Source organism: Triturus cristatus, chromosome 4_1 (genome assembly GCF_964204655.1).
Source record: "Triturus cristatus chromosome 4_1, aTriCri1.1, whole genome shotgun sequence".
NCBI lineage: Eukaryota > Metazoa > Chordata > Amphibia > Caudata > Salamandridae > Triturus > Triturus cristatus.
This window is the reverse complement of record NC_140585.1, coordinates 1,136,923,109-1,136,941,665: the sequence shown is the minus strand read 5'-3', so window position 1 is coordinate 1,136,941,665 and position 18,557 is coordinate 1,136,923,109. Positions and strand designations below refer to the sequence as shown.

Below are 18,557 nucleotides of genomic sequence, written 5' to 3'. Positions count from 1 at the left end.
CCACCTCCTTACATACATAGGCCACACCTCTTAGAAAGAATTCCTAGCTATGCTTCTTAGGCCACACCCCTTTAGAGCCCCCTTTGTTTTTCATCCGGCTTAAGGTTCTGAAATTAAGTAGCAGAGGCATACAACACATATGGCATTTGCTAAGGTCATATGAAACTTTCTATGTAGCTTGTCTCCCTGCATTCACACGCTATTTCTTCCCTTTGATTTAGCCATTAGGAAGGCTACCTGTAATTAAAGATAAGGGGAAGTGGATGAAAAGGGTAAATGTGAGAACATTGTTGTGTGTATTGTAAAAATGTATAATGGCTATCATGAATTTTATTCCATTTAACAGATTTACTCAGTAATTGACGTTATATTTGCTATTTAAGACACAAGTTGGAGCCTCTGATGTTTCAGAATATTTCGCTGAAGAAGAGTGGAAACTTTTACATGAGTGGCAGAAGGAGCTTTACAGGAATGTGATGAAGGAAATTCACCAAGCTCTCATTTCTTTAGGTAAATTATTGTCAATGCTGTTATTTTCAGTCTCAGATTTGAATGTAATTGTGTGTTTAAACCGTCCTGAAAGATTGTCTGATACTGCCACAATAATTCTCTTAATGCCGCTAGAGTGAGAAGAACCACATCGCAGATTAATGGAGGAGGAGTAAGGGGACTGTCACCCCTACAATTTTAAAAAGCATTTAGGCTTTGGGGTCAGGAACGGGATTAGTATTACTGGTTGTAGGAATAAAGCTACCCAGAAAGAGGGCCGGAGAGAGAAAATTCACTGTGAAGTAAAAGTGAAACAAGTTTTGTGTCTTGCTAGTCATATTACAGTGTTTATTATATTCTTTCATCTGACCTGGGTCACGAAACTCAGGTGGTGGGATTTTCTGCCCCACCTGTCACTTGATTGCCGTGATGACTGGTTTGCTCCCTGTATCCTGACCAACCTTTTCTACCTGCCTCAGGTGGTCCTCCCATGAATTGCTAAAGACAGTAATATTGTGTACATTTGCCACACAGAACTATTTCAACCCAGAGAGAACAAGGTTCAGTAGTCCCTGAAAAGTGTCGGGAGCATTCTTGAGCCCAAAAGGCATGACCTTAAACTCATATAACCCTTCTGATGTAGAGAGTGCAATCTTCTGCTTGGCATTAGATGCTAGTGCCATTTGCCAGTAGTTGCTAGTCAAATCAAAATTGTTGGTCAACTATCTCACCAGCTCCGTGAATTGGGTATTCATCAGCTTTGATCACCGCATTAAGGGCCCAGTAATCCTCACAAAAGCAAACGTCTGTGGTCCTTGCTCAGACACCAGCACCACAGGGCTGGCCCAAGAACTACCCAACAACTCAGTCACCCCCAACATCTTGCCAATCTCTGCCTTGATGCACTCCTGAATTTAGTCAGATATCTGGTACATATTGCTCTTCACTGACACTATCTGTGTCATGTACACAGACATCTGTAAAGTCTGGAGTTAGCGAAAATCGATGGGAAAATTGCACCAGCAACTCTTTACACTTTTTCTTAACTTATGCTCAGGCAGTAGCTCACCCGCAAGTTGTACACCATCCACAGATCCATCCTTCATATCACATACAGCAAGTCAGGAAGTGGTTCACTGTCTTCCTCAACCTCCTATGTCATCACCATGATCTTCACTGTATGATCTCTCTGGAGTTATGGCTTAAGCAGGTTCAAATGGAACTCTGTTTGGCTCACTTGTGACATCTGTGTCCACCAAGTAGTTGACCTCAGAAAACGTCTTCGCTACCTTGTATGGCCCACACCACATGTTCTCCAAATGCCCTGGACAAATGAACTTTAGCATCAACACCTCCTTCCTCCCCTGTTACCTAGTCAGTACTACTTTTGCTTTTTCAGCTCTTGGTTTGCCTGAATGTTTTTCTTCATATGACTCATGTATTGCTCTATCAACTCACTGAGGCCAACCTCGTAGTTCACCACATTCTTTTGATGTGACTCAGAAGTTCTTCCCCACCATTCTCCGATGAAGCTGAGTGATCCCTGTACTGGGTGTCCAAGCAGAAGCTCAAATGGGCTGTAACTTACTCCCTTCTGTGGAATGTCCCAGTAAGTGAATAATAGACATGGCAGGTGAAAATTTCACTTTCTCTAAAGATTCCGTGGTAAAGTTCTAGTGATGCCCCTAAGGGTCTTGTTAAACCTCTCATCTAACCCATTGTTGTATGGATGATATCCTGTGGTAAGTCTCACCAGCTTGCATCTACATCTGTCAGGTAAGAGGAGGAAAAATTGGTTACCTATTCGGTAACCACCTTCTTAGGTAATCCATGCCTAGAAACATCCCTAGGTAAATCCTTGCTACATCTTTTTTAGTTGTGCTTCTCATAGGTACCACCTCTGTACATGTAATTCCTTGATGCTCCACAATCAAGATATAGTGGTTGCTTGATGCTGAGTGTGGGTCAAATGGACCAACAATGTCTATTCTCAACCTCTCAAACAGTATACCTACAATTAGTAGAGGCACTAGTGGTGCAGGGTCTTACCTCCAGACGTACCACTCATCTGACAAGTAGCTCCTCTGATTCCACAGAATCTCTCATGTCTGTGCATCGCTGGCCACAAGTAGAACAGAATATTTAACCCATCCTGGATCTTTCTAACGGCCAGCTATCCTACTAAGGGCACTTTGTGAGCCAGTGGCAACAGAAAGTTCCTGTGCACTTGTGAAGCCACTAGCCTCTTGCAGGCTTCAGGCTCAGGATTCACCAGCTCACTGTATACTAGAATATCCTTCCATATAAAAAAATGTCTTCCCACCACTCCTTTAATGATATGTCCCTAGGCTTCCCTCTGAAGTCTCACCAACATAAAGCATTCAACGTGTGCCCTGCAAATTTCTTGCTGAGTAGGTCCTCCAGAAGCTAACAACCCCTGCAGCTCAGGCAGTGAGCCACACTCCAGCTCCTGTTCAGCTTTAGTTTTCTCACTCTGCTCTCTACCTGTATACGCTGACTATATTGTTATGGCTTCTTCTGCTAGGGAATGTTCTCAATCTCATGCTGAGAGTGACAAGCAGCCTATGCTGTGTGAACACAAATGTTTTCCAGACCATATATACATCTGTTCCTGGTACTAAAGCAAGGGCAATGAAATCACTGTAAGAGACACATTCAGCGTCTTGCTTCTCTCTCATCTCTGCATCACCCATAGCTTGCTTGCCATTGATATCCAAGTCAGCTTGGGCAATGGGATACTCCATGTCCTCTCCACTAGCTGCTAAGCATGTGCCGTTGGCACCAGAGATAATTGCTTTAGGTTTGAAAAACCATAGTGCTGTGACCTCCTATAACTCTTATGGCACAAACCTGTCTCCCATTGATACTGGATCATAACACAACCCCCACCATGTTGGAGAAGTGTGGCTCACTGGTTAGAGCAGGCAGACCCTGAAGCAGAGGTCAGAACCAGGACCAGGGTTCAATTCCCGACGCGGCAGGGTCTTGAGCTCAAATGTCCATGGACTCGATAATTCTCGCTTCGGTGCCTGACCTAATCATGGCTTCACACTCTTCAACTCTGGGCATTAAGCTTGCTTAATCTCCACAACGGCCCCCCGTGGCGGGATGCCTGGCTTTCACCTTGGGGATGCCCTGTAGGGGCTATCTCACAGGGAAAAGCCAGGACGGGTTCCCAAGGCAAGCGCGGAGATACCCCTTCGGGGGTCGATTCAGGCGCTATATAAGAAACATAATAATGTTTGGGTGAGTGTTCTTTAAGAGATCAGGGTCCCTTTCCCAAATGTACATAGCCACTAGGTCAGTGCAACAGAGCTCTCTCGAGTCCCTTCCCCCAACACACCAGCTATGATAGGTGAAACTTGTACATTGTCTTTTACTTGACGGTCTCTCTAGTAGTGCCCCTTCTTGTGACACTTAAAGCAAGTTATCACCTTGGGCACAGAAGAACATTACTTTCTTCTCTTTTCCTTCCTCTGCTCTTCCTTCTGTTGTTTCTGACTTGGAACCCAAAATCTGTTCTCTTTCTGTTCCACTTTGGAACCTTGGGAAATACCCTAGTCCTTACCCTGTAGTCTGGAACTAATTTCCCCCTTTGGCTTAGTGCAATGCTGCTCCAGCCCTTTTAAATACTATTTTCTAACCACTTGTCAGCCAACACTGCACGTTTCTCTAGATCCCTTTCTGGTAGATCGGACAGGTATTGCCTAATTGTGGTAGAGCACTCCTCCCTGAGTCTCTCTGTCACCATCCACCTGTTAAGGGAATGAAAGTCCTGGGCCTCCATGTCTCTCACCCACTTATTCCAATAACAAAATACTTCATGAATCTAAGTAAAAAAATGATACACCAACTGTTTGCTTACTGTCTTTAAACCTCTGCAGGTACTTAGCTGGCATAAGCCCAGACCTCCTTATTAGAGTTTCTTTCATCCACTCATAAATTATTTGCTCTGCAACCAGCATCCTTACAATGGCTGCCGTCCCTTCCATATGCAAGTGACTCATGAATGTTGTTGCTTTAGGCACATCAAGCTTTACAAGCAATCTAAAAAAACTCAGAAACGTTTCCAAAATATCTTGTACCTCTACACACATGTGCACAAGCTATTTTGGATCTTAGGCAGGAACTGCTGAAAAGTTTGAAATGTAATTGTTTTTTCCCAAATATAGCTGTCTCGGCTGCCTTCCTGATTTTTTCTCTAAATCCACCCTCTCTTTCTCCAATTCTCTCTCCATTTCCTGCCTTCCCGCTCCTCATGCTCCCTCTTTCTTTCCTCATGAGCCCATTCTTACTGTCTCTCCCATCTTCTTGTTCCAGGTGAGCTAATCTCAACTTCTCCTACTCAAACTCACTTAATCTTAGCATTCCTGGAGAGCTTGTTACTGGGATGTCCTATCCTCTACCCATGCATAGATCCCTAACTGATCAAGGAATAGGGTGTCAAGTTCTACTCATCCCAAACTTGAATCTGACATTTTGGTGTGTAGACTTTAAAGTGTAAATGTTTAACTTATTATTCTGTTGTTTGCAAGAGCACACTGGTTTTTGGATGATCTCACACCACGTGCTGCCTATTTATTGTCAGACTCTATTCGGGTGGCCAAAGGGCAAGCAGGGGCTACTGTGCTTCGTCGTTTGTCTCTGAGGTTGTTGGCCCCACTATGGTTCTGCAAATTGGTATAACCCCTTTAGCACTTAAATCTCAGTGATAATAATGGCGTCCATTTGTAGGCTTCTCAGGGAGGTTAGTGTGTGGGTACAACAAGCTCAGCACTCAGATGACGCTCAGCAGCATAATAACTTGATTGTCCAGCCCAAAGTTTATCTTTGCAAAAGAGAAGCACTATAATACACAATAAAACTCAAAACTGGACATTATAAAAGGTATCAGTTACTCGTAGTCTCTGGTGCTGGGCTACAACTTCCAAGTGAGTATGCCCTCTCTCCTTCCCACTTCACCACCCTTTATTCTTTGGGTGTCCTGGAGTTCTCCTCCTCTCCGATCTGGAAGGCAACAGCAGGAACTCAATCTCTCAAAGGTTCTCTCATCAACTAGTCCTGCTCAAGGTAGGTCTTGTTCTGGCCTCCCACACTTCAGTCCTGGTCCTGGTCCTCCCGCTTAGTGGGAAGACGCACCAGTGGCTAGTACATCGGGCCACAAATCAGAGTCGAGACCAGCTGCAGGCGTCATTAGTTGGTTGCCCTATTCCAGGTCCACAGAATAGGCTGGAGATAGGGCCCTGTGAGTTGTTGCATGGCTTCCTTCCTCCTTGACTGTCTGGGAAGTCAGTGATTCAGCTGAACCATCCTCCCAGGCGTCTAGTCGGCGATGAGTCCACTTCCTATCGTAGATCCAGGGACAACAGTTGGGTTGCATCAAGGCGCTCCAGTTCAAAGGTGGCAGTTTAATCCAGTCGGCTGCGCTTCCATTCAGTGCCTCAGCCAGCTGCATAGTCATTTGGACACACAGTGGGAAAGTCCCTACAGGCAGTTGTTTCACTTCTAGCAGCGTAGTCCTCTTGAGCATATGTTGTGCAAGTGTCACTTGGCTATCCACTTCAAAGGTCCATGTGGGCACACTTGGGCAGTGCCACAACTTAACCGGAAGTCTCTTCTTCAGCAGCACAGACTGCTTGGGCACACATGGGGCAAGTGCCACCCTTGTGACAGCTGAGTCAATAGGGAAATCCGCTCGGGCACACTTCGACAGTGTCATTAATTGTGCTCTTTTGTAAATGTGAGGGAGGCAGAGCCAGCGTCACTTTGACGATCCTTCAGGGGCAACTGCTCTTGCCCACACCAGTAGTCAGCTCCTCCTGAAGGGTTAACTTACTCATTCCCTCTTCTTACAGGCAGGATTCTCTGCGCACTCCAGCTCTTCCTCCAGATTAGACTATAGGTGATGTTCACTCACCTCTGGAAGGCTAGCTGATCAAGCAGACACCAGCTCTGGTTGCACTGTAGTCTTCTGGGTACTCTGTAGAGCAACCCTTCCTTGATCAGAGAGAGCGTTGAAGTGAGTCAACAGCTTCCACTCTTTTAGAGGTATAGCATACAGAAAATGTATATTTTCAGCACTTCCAGAATAAGTTTGGTTAATTTCTTCTTCAGTGCTTGGATCATGTCCTCGCCATGTTGCCTCGGCAAAGCATCTTGGGGTCATAATTGACAACAAGCTTTCGTTTGAACCCCAGGTGAACAGAACAGTATCTTCTTGTGTTTGGGTCATTAGGACTGTGAGGAAGATCTTTCTTTCTTTATCTCTTCCCTCTCGAAAACATGCAGCGGTAGCCCTGATTCTGTCTAGATTAGATCATTGCAATGCCCTTGTTCTGGACATTAACAAGGGATCCATTTATAAGTTACAGCTTGTTCAGAATGCTGCAGCGAGATTGATTTATAGACCTTCCAAAATTTCAATTGATCTCTCCTGCCATTCGCAAACTGCATTGGCTTTCTGTCGAAAAGCGAATTCTGTTTAAGGCCTTATGTATCGTTAATAAGGCACTTTTTAACCTTGATCCAGAAGGCATAACACATCTGTTCCAGAGCTGTGTCCCTGTTAGACAGCTGCTTTCTGCCAATAAGAACTGGCTGGTAGTACCAAGGTTCAGAAAATCAAAGTGGGGAAGAGGAACCTTCGCTGTGGCTGCAACCAAGCTTTGGAAATCAATTTCTTGTCTAGAGTCACCCCACCCCTATTTCGTAAATCATTAAAGACCTGGCTTTGGGCCCTTTAATCTTTAAGTACTGGTTTCCACCCACCCCGACCTGCCTTCAGCTATCAGGGCCTTGACGCCTTTAGGCATTGTTCGCGCTCTGCAAGTCTACTATTCATTTATTCAATGTATCCTCCTCAGACTGTTTTCCACAATCAGCCATTGTCTAGAGCAGTGTTTCCCAAACTGTGGTTCGGTGGTGAGCAGATTTTTGGTGGCTCAGGAAAGTTTGAGCTATAAATAAAGATGCCTTTAAATTATGTGTTTATCTTGTTACATTTGTGGTGTTTTAACTACAGAGGCCAAATGTCGAGCTATGTCTTCTGACAAGTTACTGCTAATGGGATTGGTGTTTACTTTTCTTTCTCTAACTGCAAAGTGAAAGGGTTTTTTTTCCCCGTGATGTAGGATATATACTTTTATCAGTAAAGCTGTATGTCTTTGTAAAGTTAGGTGCCATTTCAATGGAAAATGTGATGTCTAAATGGCAATGTGATACCACATGATGCTTTAGTTACATTAAAGAAATCACTACTTCTCATGTGCATTAAAGGAATGTGGATTCACTAAAGTTTGTCCTTTTTAAAAATTGGTCATGGTTGTAAAAGTTAGGGAGCCACTGATCTAGAGTAATGTTCCTCTCACCAGGATCGTCTTCAGGCTGGGACACTCACAATAGAAGGACAAAGAGCTGTGAGAATTCTGCACCCGACTATCAACAGGCTGACCTAATAGTGATCAAGATGAAAGACAAAAGGCTAACCCTTTTTTAAAGAACCATCTACACACTCTACCAGCAGGAACTGCAGTCCCACCCATCACCCCCACCATCCACTAAATGCAGATGCTCAGGAGACTAATTATAAGCCTTCGGCTGCAAAAAGACCTAATTTAATTTCTAAAGGAAGCGTGTCTCCTCTCTCCTCACAGTGTTTAAGTTCACAGCTCCCAGTCTCTGGGATGTCAGGAATACATTTTCACTCTCCGGGAAAGTAAACTCATCTCCATTTTGTGCATACGAACAAGCTTACTCTAGTTCACTCAGACATTCACAATGTGTACATACAGGCAAACATACATCTGTGCAGTATAATAGTGCTAGGATCCCGGTTCACCCGTATAAGCAGAACTTTGCACGACTAACAGATAAAAAGATCCGGTCATACTAGGATTGGTAAAACACTGCATGCTTCCACCACTGTGCTACATGCTTGATCAATCCCGTGATAGGGACAGAAACCCCTGTCACAGCATAGAGCACACTAAGTGCACCCCTCGAAGACAGGTACAGGACAATGCTCACATCAAGGGACAAGCCTATGCCTTCCTGTCCATGCTTGATTAGCACGAGGCTGAAGCAAAAAAATCCCAAATATAGGATATCAGAGTGCAGTTGGGCACTCGGGGGAGGGGACACGACTATACAAAACACAAAGGACATTCTTGTCCCAACAGATGCCAGCTCTGGGGCTGTAGTTGCACCTTTGACAGTCTTGATATCCTAGACACAGCACAAGAAGATGACTACTAGAAGTCTTTTGAGGACCTGAGGCCAACAGTATGCAAGGCACCTGTGCGGAAGGGGAAAAATTGTTTACAACGCATGCGATACATCACATGCCATTACAATGTGGTTATTACAACGACCTTGTTGTTACATCGCAAACCATTCAACGCAAGTCGTTACAATGACTTGCTTAAGGGGGCAGAAGGTGTTGGATTTAAAATCCAACACCTTTCCTACTGTTGTACAGACTGGAGTTGGAATTGTAAATTAAACTATTCCAAAATCCAGCGTGCCCCCTACAGCAAATCGTTGTTACAACTTGCGTTGTAATGGTATGCGATGTAACAACGCGGTTGTTGTAATGACCGCATTGTAATTGCATGCAAAGTATCGCATGCGTTGTAACCTGTCCTATTTGTACGAAATCCCCTAAATATATTGAGGCCTTCTTTATAGAGATCGACTCCTCAGATAAGTTTGAGCAGTGTTGGCTCAATTTGCTAACAAGGATAGAGAGCGTCTGTCCAGTGACCTTTCTCAGATGTAGAGTACTCCCCAGGAAATAGAACTGGGTGACTATTGTGAAAAAATGCTTTTGTCATAGTGTGGGCTTTGAGGAGATTCCGCCCTTACATGTTGGATGCCAAGTTTGTAGACCAGTCAGAATGCATTAAAAAGTGGGAATCTTATAATGCTCAGATATTCTTTCTCATTAAAAGACCTAGATTCTACAGTGGAGTCTAAAGTTTTAATGAATCATAGTCATGCAGACTGGCTTTCTTAATGGTTTTTCTCATCCAACGACTGGACTTTTTCAGGTGGAGTGTGGATCCGGATTGTCAGATCTGGGAGAGGAGTCTGTTGGACGGAAATGTCTCTCCTGCATAGTCTGTCCTGAGTTGTCAACTGCATGCATATCTAGTATCCTTACTTTTAGTTTTGGCACTAGCAACAAGTTAATCTTAGCGTGTGTGCAGAGGCCTGGCCCTGACAGTGCGAGGTCCTGGACTTGTCTGTTGATACAGGACTACTTACTGTCCCTGTCCTCGGTTTAAGGCATAAAGTGGTGGTGGAAGAATATTGTCTTTGTTTTAGAGATTGATAGCGTGGCAGGCTTTTTACCTAGGTCACTGAGAGTGTGGCCTACAGGCTTTATTTAGGTAAGGTTTCACTCCCTTGTGCGAGCCCAGAACTTTCTGATGCCTTCCACTGTGTTTGCCAAGTGAGTGTGTTGTGTATGTGTAGGGCGTGCAGTAGTAGGGCTCTTTATAAGTAAGCCTAAATGCTGAGGTGTGTTGGATCCAGTCTGGATGTCCCTGGCGTGGTACAGTACAAGACTGATGATGAGAACACGCTCCCCAGACAGTGGCAGTGTTTTGTGTGCATTACTGAGGCTGGAAGGTGGAAAACGAGACACAGAAATGAGGGGCGCGAAGAAAGTGCTACCTTCAGAAATTCCACAAAGACTTCTGTAACCAAGACGCTGCTGACTACTTGTTTCTGAGCACTGTCATTTGTTTGATGATAGCACTGCAGTTTTTGTTGTGTTAGGTGAGGACATTTCTAACTCCAGCCTGTCCTTTGGTTTACCCTTGCTTACTTCTTCAAAGAGGATGATTACAGATAAGTGCAGAAACATCATGCTCCATTGTGAATGTGTTTTGGGTGCTCCAGTCTAGAGATAGCCCTGTGCTCCCCGTTGTGAGAAGCAACACTCTAGACAAAGGCTGTGTCAGGAGATCATTCTGAGATGGACACTTGAAAGAAAACCACCCCAAAACAGTTAGTTATGATGTTTGAGACAAGGGATTGGCATTCCAATCTAGAAGTTGTGTACACATGTTGGACCCAAACCATCCAATTTAGGTCCAGTTCTGAGTACTTCTAGGCCAGGGGAGGGAGGAGTAGTCCTGTGTACGTGAAGGGCTGCTTTGTTACCAGGGCTGGTGACTGCCTGGTAGCCAGTCTCCCTGAGGTGACTGGGCCTTACTGGAAGTATGCACATTTAATGACATGGCTTGAAAAATCCGCTCGCATTTGCGAGCCGGATTTAATTAGGGCGAGCTATTTTTAGTAGCGAGTAGGAAGACAAACTGACTTTTGACCTCTGTTTCTGAAAGCAAGGCAAATGTGCCAAGATAGCAAGATTTAAAGGCATCTTTATTGCTCACAAAGTGAATGAGCAATAAAAATGCCTTTAAATCTTGTTATCTTGTCATAGTTGCTCACAGTGGTAAGGTGCATTACAGTTAGGTTGAGTAGATTTCTAAAGTTACTAGACCTGCAGGTCTAGTAAAAAAAAAAAGATTTTTCGAGCCATGCGCTTGGCTGGAGGAGCTGAGGGTCTGCCAGAATGTCTAGAATCCTACCTGCCTGCTGAGAGAGGGGCAGGAGAGACTTTTCATGAGGAGAATCCCAGTGTGTGGCCATCTAGAGGAATCAGACTAAGTGACAGCAAGCTAAAAGTAACCCATGCGGCAAAGGGTTTACCTTGCCTGGTTCCCGCAGGGAACCACTTTAAGCAACTTACTATTGTGGCCCGGTGGAGGCTGCCTCTGCCGGGTTGACCATATCCGCTCAGTTGGGACTGCATCTGCCATGTTGACATTGGCATGATTGAGGGTACAAATCTCGGGTAATGTCAAGTTTGGACTGCGTCTACCATGTTGAAAACATCAGCTTAGTCAGTTATACAACTGTCTGAAAAGGCCCTGTCGTGCCGCACCTGCTGTGTTGATATCAGCTCGATTGGGGATGCAACTAACTGTATTGGCCCAGTCAAGGCTGCTCCTGCTGTGAGGATGACGCTGGTCCTACCAGGGATGCATCTGCAATAGTGAATTGCATGGCCCAATTGAGAGCTCAGACATGCTTGGTGGCTAACCAAAGCCGCCACAGCTCTAGCTGTATCTTCGCTCCATGCTGCAGGGCAGCTGCACCGCAGAGTAGAGCAAGGCGGCTGTATGCATGGAGATGCGACTGCAACTGGTCCAATAGACCTAAGACAGTCCTCACTCCCTGTCAACCTGCACATGAGAAGGAATGCAAGGCTGCTGGTTATGCCCCACAAGGTACTGCTTCACACACTACCACAAAAGGGGCAAGAACAATGAAACAAAACAAACACATTTGACATGTGTGGATAATCAAGGCTGCACCTGTGCCCAATGCATGCATTTGTCATAACTACTAGGGGAACTGGCCATACAGACTGGGTCGCTGAGGGAGAGTTTAGCAAGAGGTTTGCAGAGCCCTAGTAGAGCGGGCACAAAACCACTGGCACACAACCACAATCAAACCTGGTGAGGCCCAGTAGCCACTCTCTGCACTTTTGCCCTCTAAAGCGAGGTCAAACAAGGTGTTTTATAATGTGCACAAAGGTGACACCCCTGGTAGTTTTGCAACTTCCCAGTGCAAATTTGTTTCTGTAATCTCACTTCATGCCACTTGGCAGTACCCCTGGTAATTCTAGCGGTTACAAAGTAACTTGTAAAATAATTGTTACTTCCTTTTCAAAACAGGTCCTCTTATTGCCAACACGGTTTATCTGTTAAGTGCGAAAGGAAAAGAAGAGCTGTGCCCCATGGACAGCCAGCCATCAAAGAGAATATACAGGATTACACATTCCCCAAGTAAGTAAGAGTAACCTGCTTTGACTTCACAGCGATGCTTGGTCTGCATAATTCCTCTCTCATTTTATTCCTGCCCTTCTCTCTCTCTTTGGTCCTTACCTCCCTCTCTCCACTCATCCTTCCACCCTGAATAGACACATCTAGGCTTGCAGGGGTCCCTAGGAGTGAATACTCAGTAAGAAAGTTAGAAACGGAGGAGGAGCCTAGCGCGCAACCAAGATGGCCGCGTAGGTGCGAGGCTCCCGAGGACCACCACGACCTCCTGAATTAATCCTGGCTATATCCTGTCCTTGTTGAGGGGACTGCATCGGTGAACCCGAGCTGAGGCGCCATCCGTTTTTCTTTTTCGAATCGGACCCCGGACACCGGTGGGAGCACCGATTGAAGGTTGCGGCCTTTTCCGCGCTGGCCCCCCGGATTGGAGTAGTGGGGCGATCCGGGGACAAAGCGAACAACAGCGGCGGGCAGGGCTGGGCGACTCGAGTATCCCGTGCTTTCACTTTCGCTTTTGCGCTCTCCTTGCCCTCAAGCGAGGTAGGGTTGCAGAGCGGGGTGCGGTGGTGTGGCCTTGTCCAGGTGCCCGGCTGACCCGCCGGCCGTGAGTCGTCCTGTGGCCCAGTGGTCGCCCTCCCCCCCCCCGGCACCCGTGAACTGGTTTATCGGCCCTTTCGAGGAGATTGGCACGACGGTGGGAGAGCAGGCATGTCCACCAAACAAGATGGCGACCGGGCGAAGGTGAAGACGACCCGCCGCGGCCCGGTGCCTCAATCCAACAGTATGGACCGCTACACCCTCCAGAAGGGATCTCCGGAGACATCGCGCACATCCCCGGCGGGCCCGACGGAGGCATCTGCTCAACCGGTGGATCTGACCCTCCGGGACGTCATGGGCGCCATTGCGGAGATGAAGGCCTCGGTGGACCAGCGCTTCGACACCCTAGCGCAAAAGATAGACTCGGTCCTGGTGGATGTTAGCCTTGTGAGGGCTGACTTGTCCAAAACCAACGACCGGGTCGATTCCCTGGCCCACACCACAACGAGCCTCACGACGGACGTGGTGGCCCTCCAAAAGGAGGTGCGCCGGCTTGGCCAGGCGAGCGCCCTGATGGACCGGCGACTGGAGGATTCCGAGGGTCGGGCCCGGAGGAATAACGTTCGCATTGTGGGAGTGCCGGAGGGACGAGAGGCGGAGGCGGCAGATCTTTTTGTGGAAGAATTGATCCTTACCCATCTCCAGCCCCGGGGGCTGAGTAAGCTTTTTGCGGTAGAACGTGCTCACCGGGTCCCTGGGGGCAGACCTAAGGCCGGTGCCCCGCCGCGGCCTCTCATTGCCCGGATTTTTAATTTTCGGGACAGAGACGCTATCCTGCAGACCTCCAGACAACAGGGACCGGTCAAGCTTGATAACATGGATGTGCATTTCTACCCAGACTTTACTCCGGCGGTCCAAAAACTGAGATTGAGTTTTCTCGGAGTTAAACGTCGCCTACGGGACCTGAACCTTAAGTACTCAATGCTTTTTCCAGCTAAGCTAAGGGTGGAGGTGGATGGGCGCACGCACTTTTTTGACCGACCCGAGGCGGCTGGGGACTGGTTGGACACTCTGCCTGGAGATCGGGGCCGAGGGGGTGGGGGGGGCGCGGTTGGCGGGGAGGGCCCGCCGGATCAGAACTGAGGGGTGAAGAATAGGCCTTGCTCTGGACAACATTCCTTTACCATTTACTGATCGTTTATGTTCCCCTCCGATGGAGGTCGTGTGGGGTCTGTTGGGGGCTTCCCTCCTCCTCTGGGGGACTAGTCAGTTTTTCATCTATGGGGCGACAGGCACACTGCACTTTGGGGGGGCTGTCTGGGCTCATGCAGGGGTGCAGGGAGGGGGGAGTTCTGTTGGGATGGGGGGGTGGGGGGGGTGTGTTGTTTGTTTGCACCGCAAGGCAAGCCCTTTACTGTATTGTTGCTCTCGAGATGCTCTGTGGGGGACGACTGATTGCTTCTACGTATGATGGGGGGTAGGGATTTGACTGTGTTGTCATGGAATGTTAACGGCCTGGGGGACAGGATTAAGCGTGGTGTGGTCCTGCAGTACCTGAAACGTATCTCACCAGATGTTATCTTCCTGCAGGAGACACACCTTATAGGTAACTCCTTTCATGCCATGAATCGGCGAGGCTATCGTTTGGTGGCCCACTCGGGCTTCACCTCGGGCTCGCGGGGGGTGGGTATCATGATTAAGAACTCGCTCCCGTTGGAGATTGATGAGGTGCGCCATGATGAGAGGGGACGCTACACTGTTCTTGTGGGTAGAATGGAGGGTAGAGTGTTTGTTTTTATATCAGTGTACGTCCCGCCTGGGTTACAATCTACTACATTTGCGGATTTGGGGCGCCTCCTCCTGGACCTCCCGGGTGGCCTGCTGGTGGTTGGGGGGGACTTTAATGCGGTAGTTTCTGGGTCCATGGATCGCCATCCCCCTAGGGACCTCCCCCGGGCACAGGCCTGGCTGTCCGGCCTTTTAGATACTCTGGGCCTGGTGGATTGCTGGCGACTAAAGCATCCCGCACAGCGGCAATACACCTTCCACTCGGGTGCCCATGGTAGCCTCTCGCGGCTTGATTACATCCTTGTCCCGGCGGCCTATGCTGGGAGGGTGGGAGAGGTGTGCCATCTGGCGCGGGGCATTTCAGACCACTCCCCAGTACTGTTACATTTCGATGTCTTCCATAGGGGGGAGGGCAGGGTGGCTCCAATCAATGCTTGGTACTTGCGTGACCCCACTATTCGTGCCGACTTGATCAAATCCTTACAGCGATACTTTGCTGAGAATGTGGGGTCTGTCCCTTCGGCCATCTCCCTGTGGGAGGCTTTTAAGGTAGTTCTCAGAGGGGAGGCCCTCTCCTTTATCTCCCATGCCCGGAGGCGCGAGCGGGAGGAGGTAACCCGGGTGGAGGCCGAAATTGCGGAGCTAGAGGGTGACCTGGGGAGCGGGGTAACAGACGCCAAGTTGCATGTTCTGCACCTCAAGCAGGCGGCCTATAGGGCCCTCGTCACGGAGGCGGCCAGGGGCCTCAGTAGAGAGCAACAGGGGCGACTGTATGATGTGGGTGATAAGGCTGGTAAATTGATTGCGTGGTTGGACAAGAGGGAGAGAGCGAGTCGTGTGGTTCCTTTGATTGAGGGGATGGATGGTGTGCCTGTCACCGAGCCGGAAGCCATTGTCTCCTGCTTCGCGGATTACTTCCGCGAGGTGTACTCCCCGGTTTCTCCCTGCTCGGAGGAAGATTCCCATGCCCTGCTTCGGGACATCGCGCTGCCCTCCCTTACGGTGGAGGACAGGGATTTGCTGGACGCTCCTCCCACCTCGGACGAAATTGCCCTGGCTATTCGCTCGGTCGCATCCGGCAAGGCCATGGGCCCCAATGGTATCCCCATCGAGCTTTATAAGCTGCGACCGGATGTACTGGCGCCCCACCTGCGCGCCATGTTCCTGGCGGCCCACTCGCAGGGCTCTCTCCCGCCGGACCAGCGTCTGGCCACAATCGTGGTGATCCACAAGGAGGGGAGACCCCGTGAGCAGGGTACATCCTATAGGCCTATCTCGCTCTTGAACGCGGAGCCCAAAATCCTCGCCAAGGTACTGGCCAACCGGCTGGTTGGCGTGGTGGGCGATTTGGTCCACCAAGACCAATCTGGCTTTATACCCCATCGCAACACGGCTCTTAATCTTCGACGCTTGCATGGGGTGCTCGTGCGTGTCCCGTTTGTGCGGGAGCCGGCCATCTTGGCGTCCTTAGACGCCACCATGGCGTTTGACACGCTTGAATGGCCATACATCTGGGCGATGCTGGCGAAATTTGGGTTTGGACCGGGATTCATTAGCTGGGTCAAATTGTTGTATTCGGGCCCATTGGCGCAGGTGGTGGTGAATAGGCGAGTCTCGGCCCCCTTTGCGCTGGGGCGGGGCACGCGTCAGGGTTGCCCCTTGTCACCGCTCCTGTTTGCATTGGCCTTGGAGCCCTTGGCGGAGTGGCTGCGGTGGCACCCCTCTATCCGTGGTCTCCGCTGGACCCCCGAGCATGAGGACCGCGTGTCCCTCTACGCCGATGATATCCTTTTGTATCTCGCCTCCCCGCGTAACTCGCTGATTGTCCTGGTTGATGTTTTGCGCTCCTTCGGTCGTAACTCAGGCCTTGTCATCAACTGGGCGAAATCCTGCGTGTATGTGCTCTCCGGGGAGGCTCCGGCCCTACCACGGGACTGCCCGATCCAGATTGCCTCCCAGGGGTTCCGGTACCTGGGTATATATATTACTCTAGACCCGGAGGCCCGCTACGAGCGGAACTTGCTACCCCCCCTCCAGCGCCTGCGGGAGGACGTTGCGCGCTGGCGGCGTCTTCCGCTTTCGCCGCTTGGCCGAGCGGCCTTGTTTAAGATGATGTCCTTGCCGCGCTTTCTGTATGCGCTTCAGAACACTATGGACTTGGTTCCGGCGCGCTACTTCCGTGAGGTGGAGAGCCTGCAGCGGCGCCTGTTCTGGGACGGGAGGCCGCGTATTGCTCTGGCTAAATTGACGCTCCCGTGGTACGATGGGGGGGTTGCCCTCCCGGACATTAAACGGTATTACTGGGCCTCCCAGCTAGCTGCGATTAATCATGGCCTTTACGGGCCCGCCCTGAACCCGGCATTTGAAATGGACAAGACGCTCCTGCCCGGTGGCGACTACAATCGAGCGCTCTACTCTGGCGCGCCCGACTCCCGTCTGACGGGACCGACGCGTGTCATGGTGCGTGTCTGGCACGCGGCTAATGCGGCTATGGGGTGGAAGGACCGTTTGACCCGGGCGACACCGCTATATGCGTCTGAGAGGTTGGGCTCCCTGTGGACATCAAAGGGCTTCGAGAAGTGGGACACGATCGGAATCAGTACAGTGGGAGACCTCTGGACAAGGGATGGATTTAAAACTTTTGAGACGCTGCGGACGGAATTTCAGCTGCAAGGCAGTGAGTACTTTCGGTACTTACAAGTCCGCCACGCGCTGGGCTCCGTCTTCCCTGATGTCGCGTCCATTCCGGAGTCTTCCCCCCTGGAGGACAGAGTGCTGGATGGCCATGTCCCAGACAGCACGATCTCCCTTATATATAAAAAACTGATCAACGACAGATCGTGCCTGCTGACTAGTCTCCGCGAGGCCTGGGTTGCCGATGGGCTGGAACTGGACGACGAGGACTGGATTTCCGCGGTGGCCTCTCCGAAGGAGGTGGCCATCCCGGCTCGCCTTCGCTTCGTCCAGCTTAAGATCCTCCACCGGGTTTACGTGACGGGGCCAAGGCTTCTACGTATGGGCTTTGTTGGGGACGGATTGTGTAAGCGTGGCTGTGGTGCCTTGGCAACTTTCATGCATATTCTGTGGGAATGCCCACAGGTGGAGCGATTCTGGCGTGGTGTGCATGAGGTCCTGCGTGTGGTGACGCGTGTTGCGCTGTTGCCTGAAGCGAGGAGATGCTTGCTGAATGTGTGGGAACCAAATGACTATTCGGTCCCGCAGACGCGGTGGGTGACTCTGGGATACATGATAGCTAAGCGCGACATTGCTCAATTGTGGGGATCCCAGTGGCCCCCAGCGGTGTTGGCCTGGAAAGAACATATGGATTGGTGTATGTTTCGTGAAAAGGTAGTGTATGTGGCGAGGGGTAAGCCTGGGGCGTGGGTGAAAATCTGGGGCCCCTGGAACGCCTATCGCGGGGGTATTTGTGAGCCGCCACTGCTACCGGCCGCCTCACCAGCTCCGTCCCCCTAGCCGACCCCCTCCCCCAGCCACGGGCATGTGGTTCCCCTGTCCCTGACCTATTCCCATTCCCCTCGTCAGAGTTTGGCTGCTGGTTGGGATCCCCCACTTAAGGAGCACGTGCCGTCACTTTGGATGGCGGGTTGCCTTGCGGGTGTGGTTTTTTGTGTTGTTCTGTTTTGAAAAAAAGGAAACCGTATTGTGGGCTTGGAGTTATGTGGCCTGCGCTATTGATATCTCCTGATTTACCGATCTGCACCGCCAAGAGACTCTTACTGTAGGTATGTCATATGCTTCTGCCACTCTAGCGGCCGGCCGGATGGTTGTAGGCCCATACTTGTAACCTTTTCAACATGTAATAAACGGTTTCAAAAAAAAAAAAAATAAAAAAAAAAAAAAGAAAGT

General features: G+C 49.4%; 1 protein-coding gene across 3 annotated transcripts in view; it reads left to right on the top strand.

Moving 5' to 3' along the window:
* LOC146856172 (uncharacterized) overlaps positions 1 to 18,557 on the top strand; it is a 91,503-nt gene that overhangs the window by 9,168 nt on the left and 63,778 nt on the right. For all 3 annotated transcript variants that reach the window (XM_085654226.1, XM_085654229.1, XM_085654227.1), the window contains exons 2-3: positions 384 to 510; positions 12,261 to 12,371. In XM_085654226.1, coding sequence (XP_085510352.1) covers positions 384 to 510; positions 12,261 to 12,371 — 238 coding nt within the window. The remainder of the gene's footprint in view (positions 1 to 383; positions 511 to 12,260; positions 12,372 to 18,557) is intronic.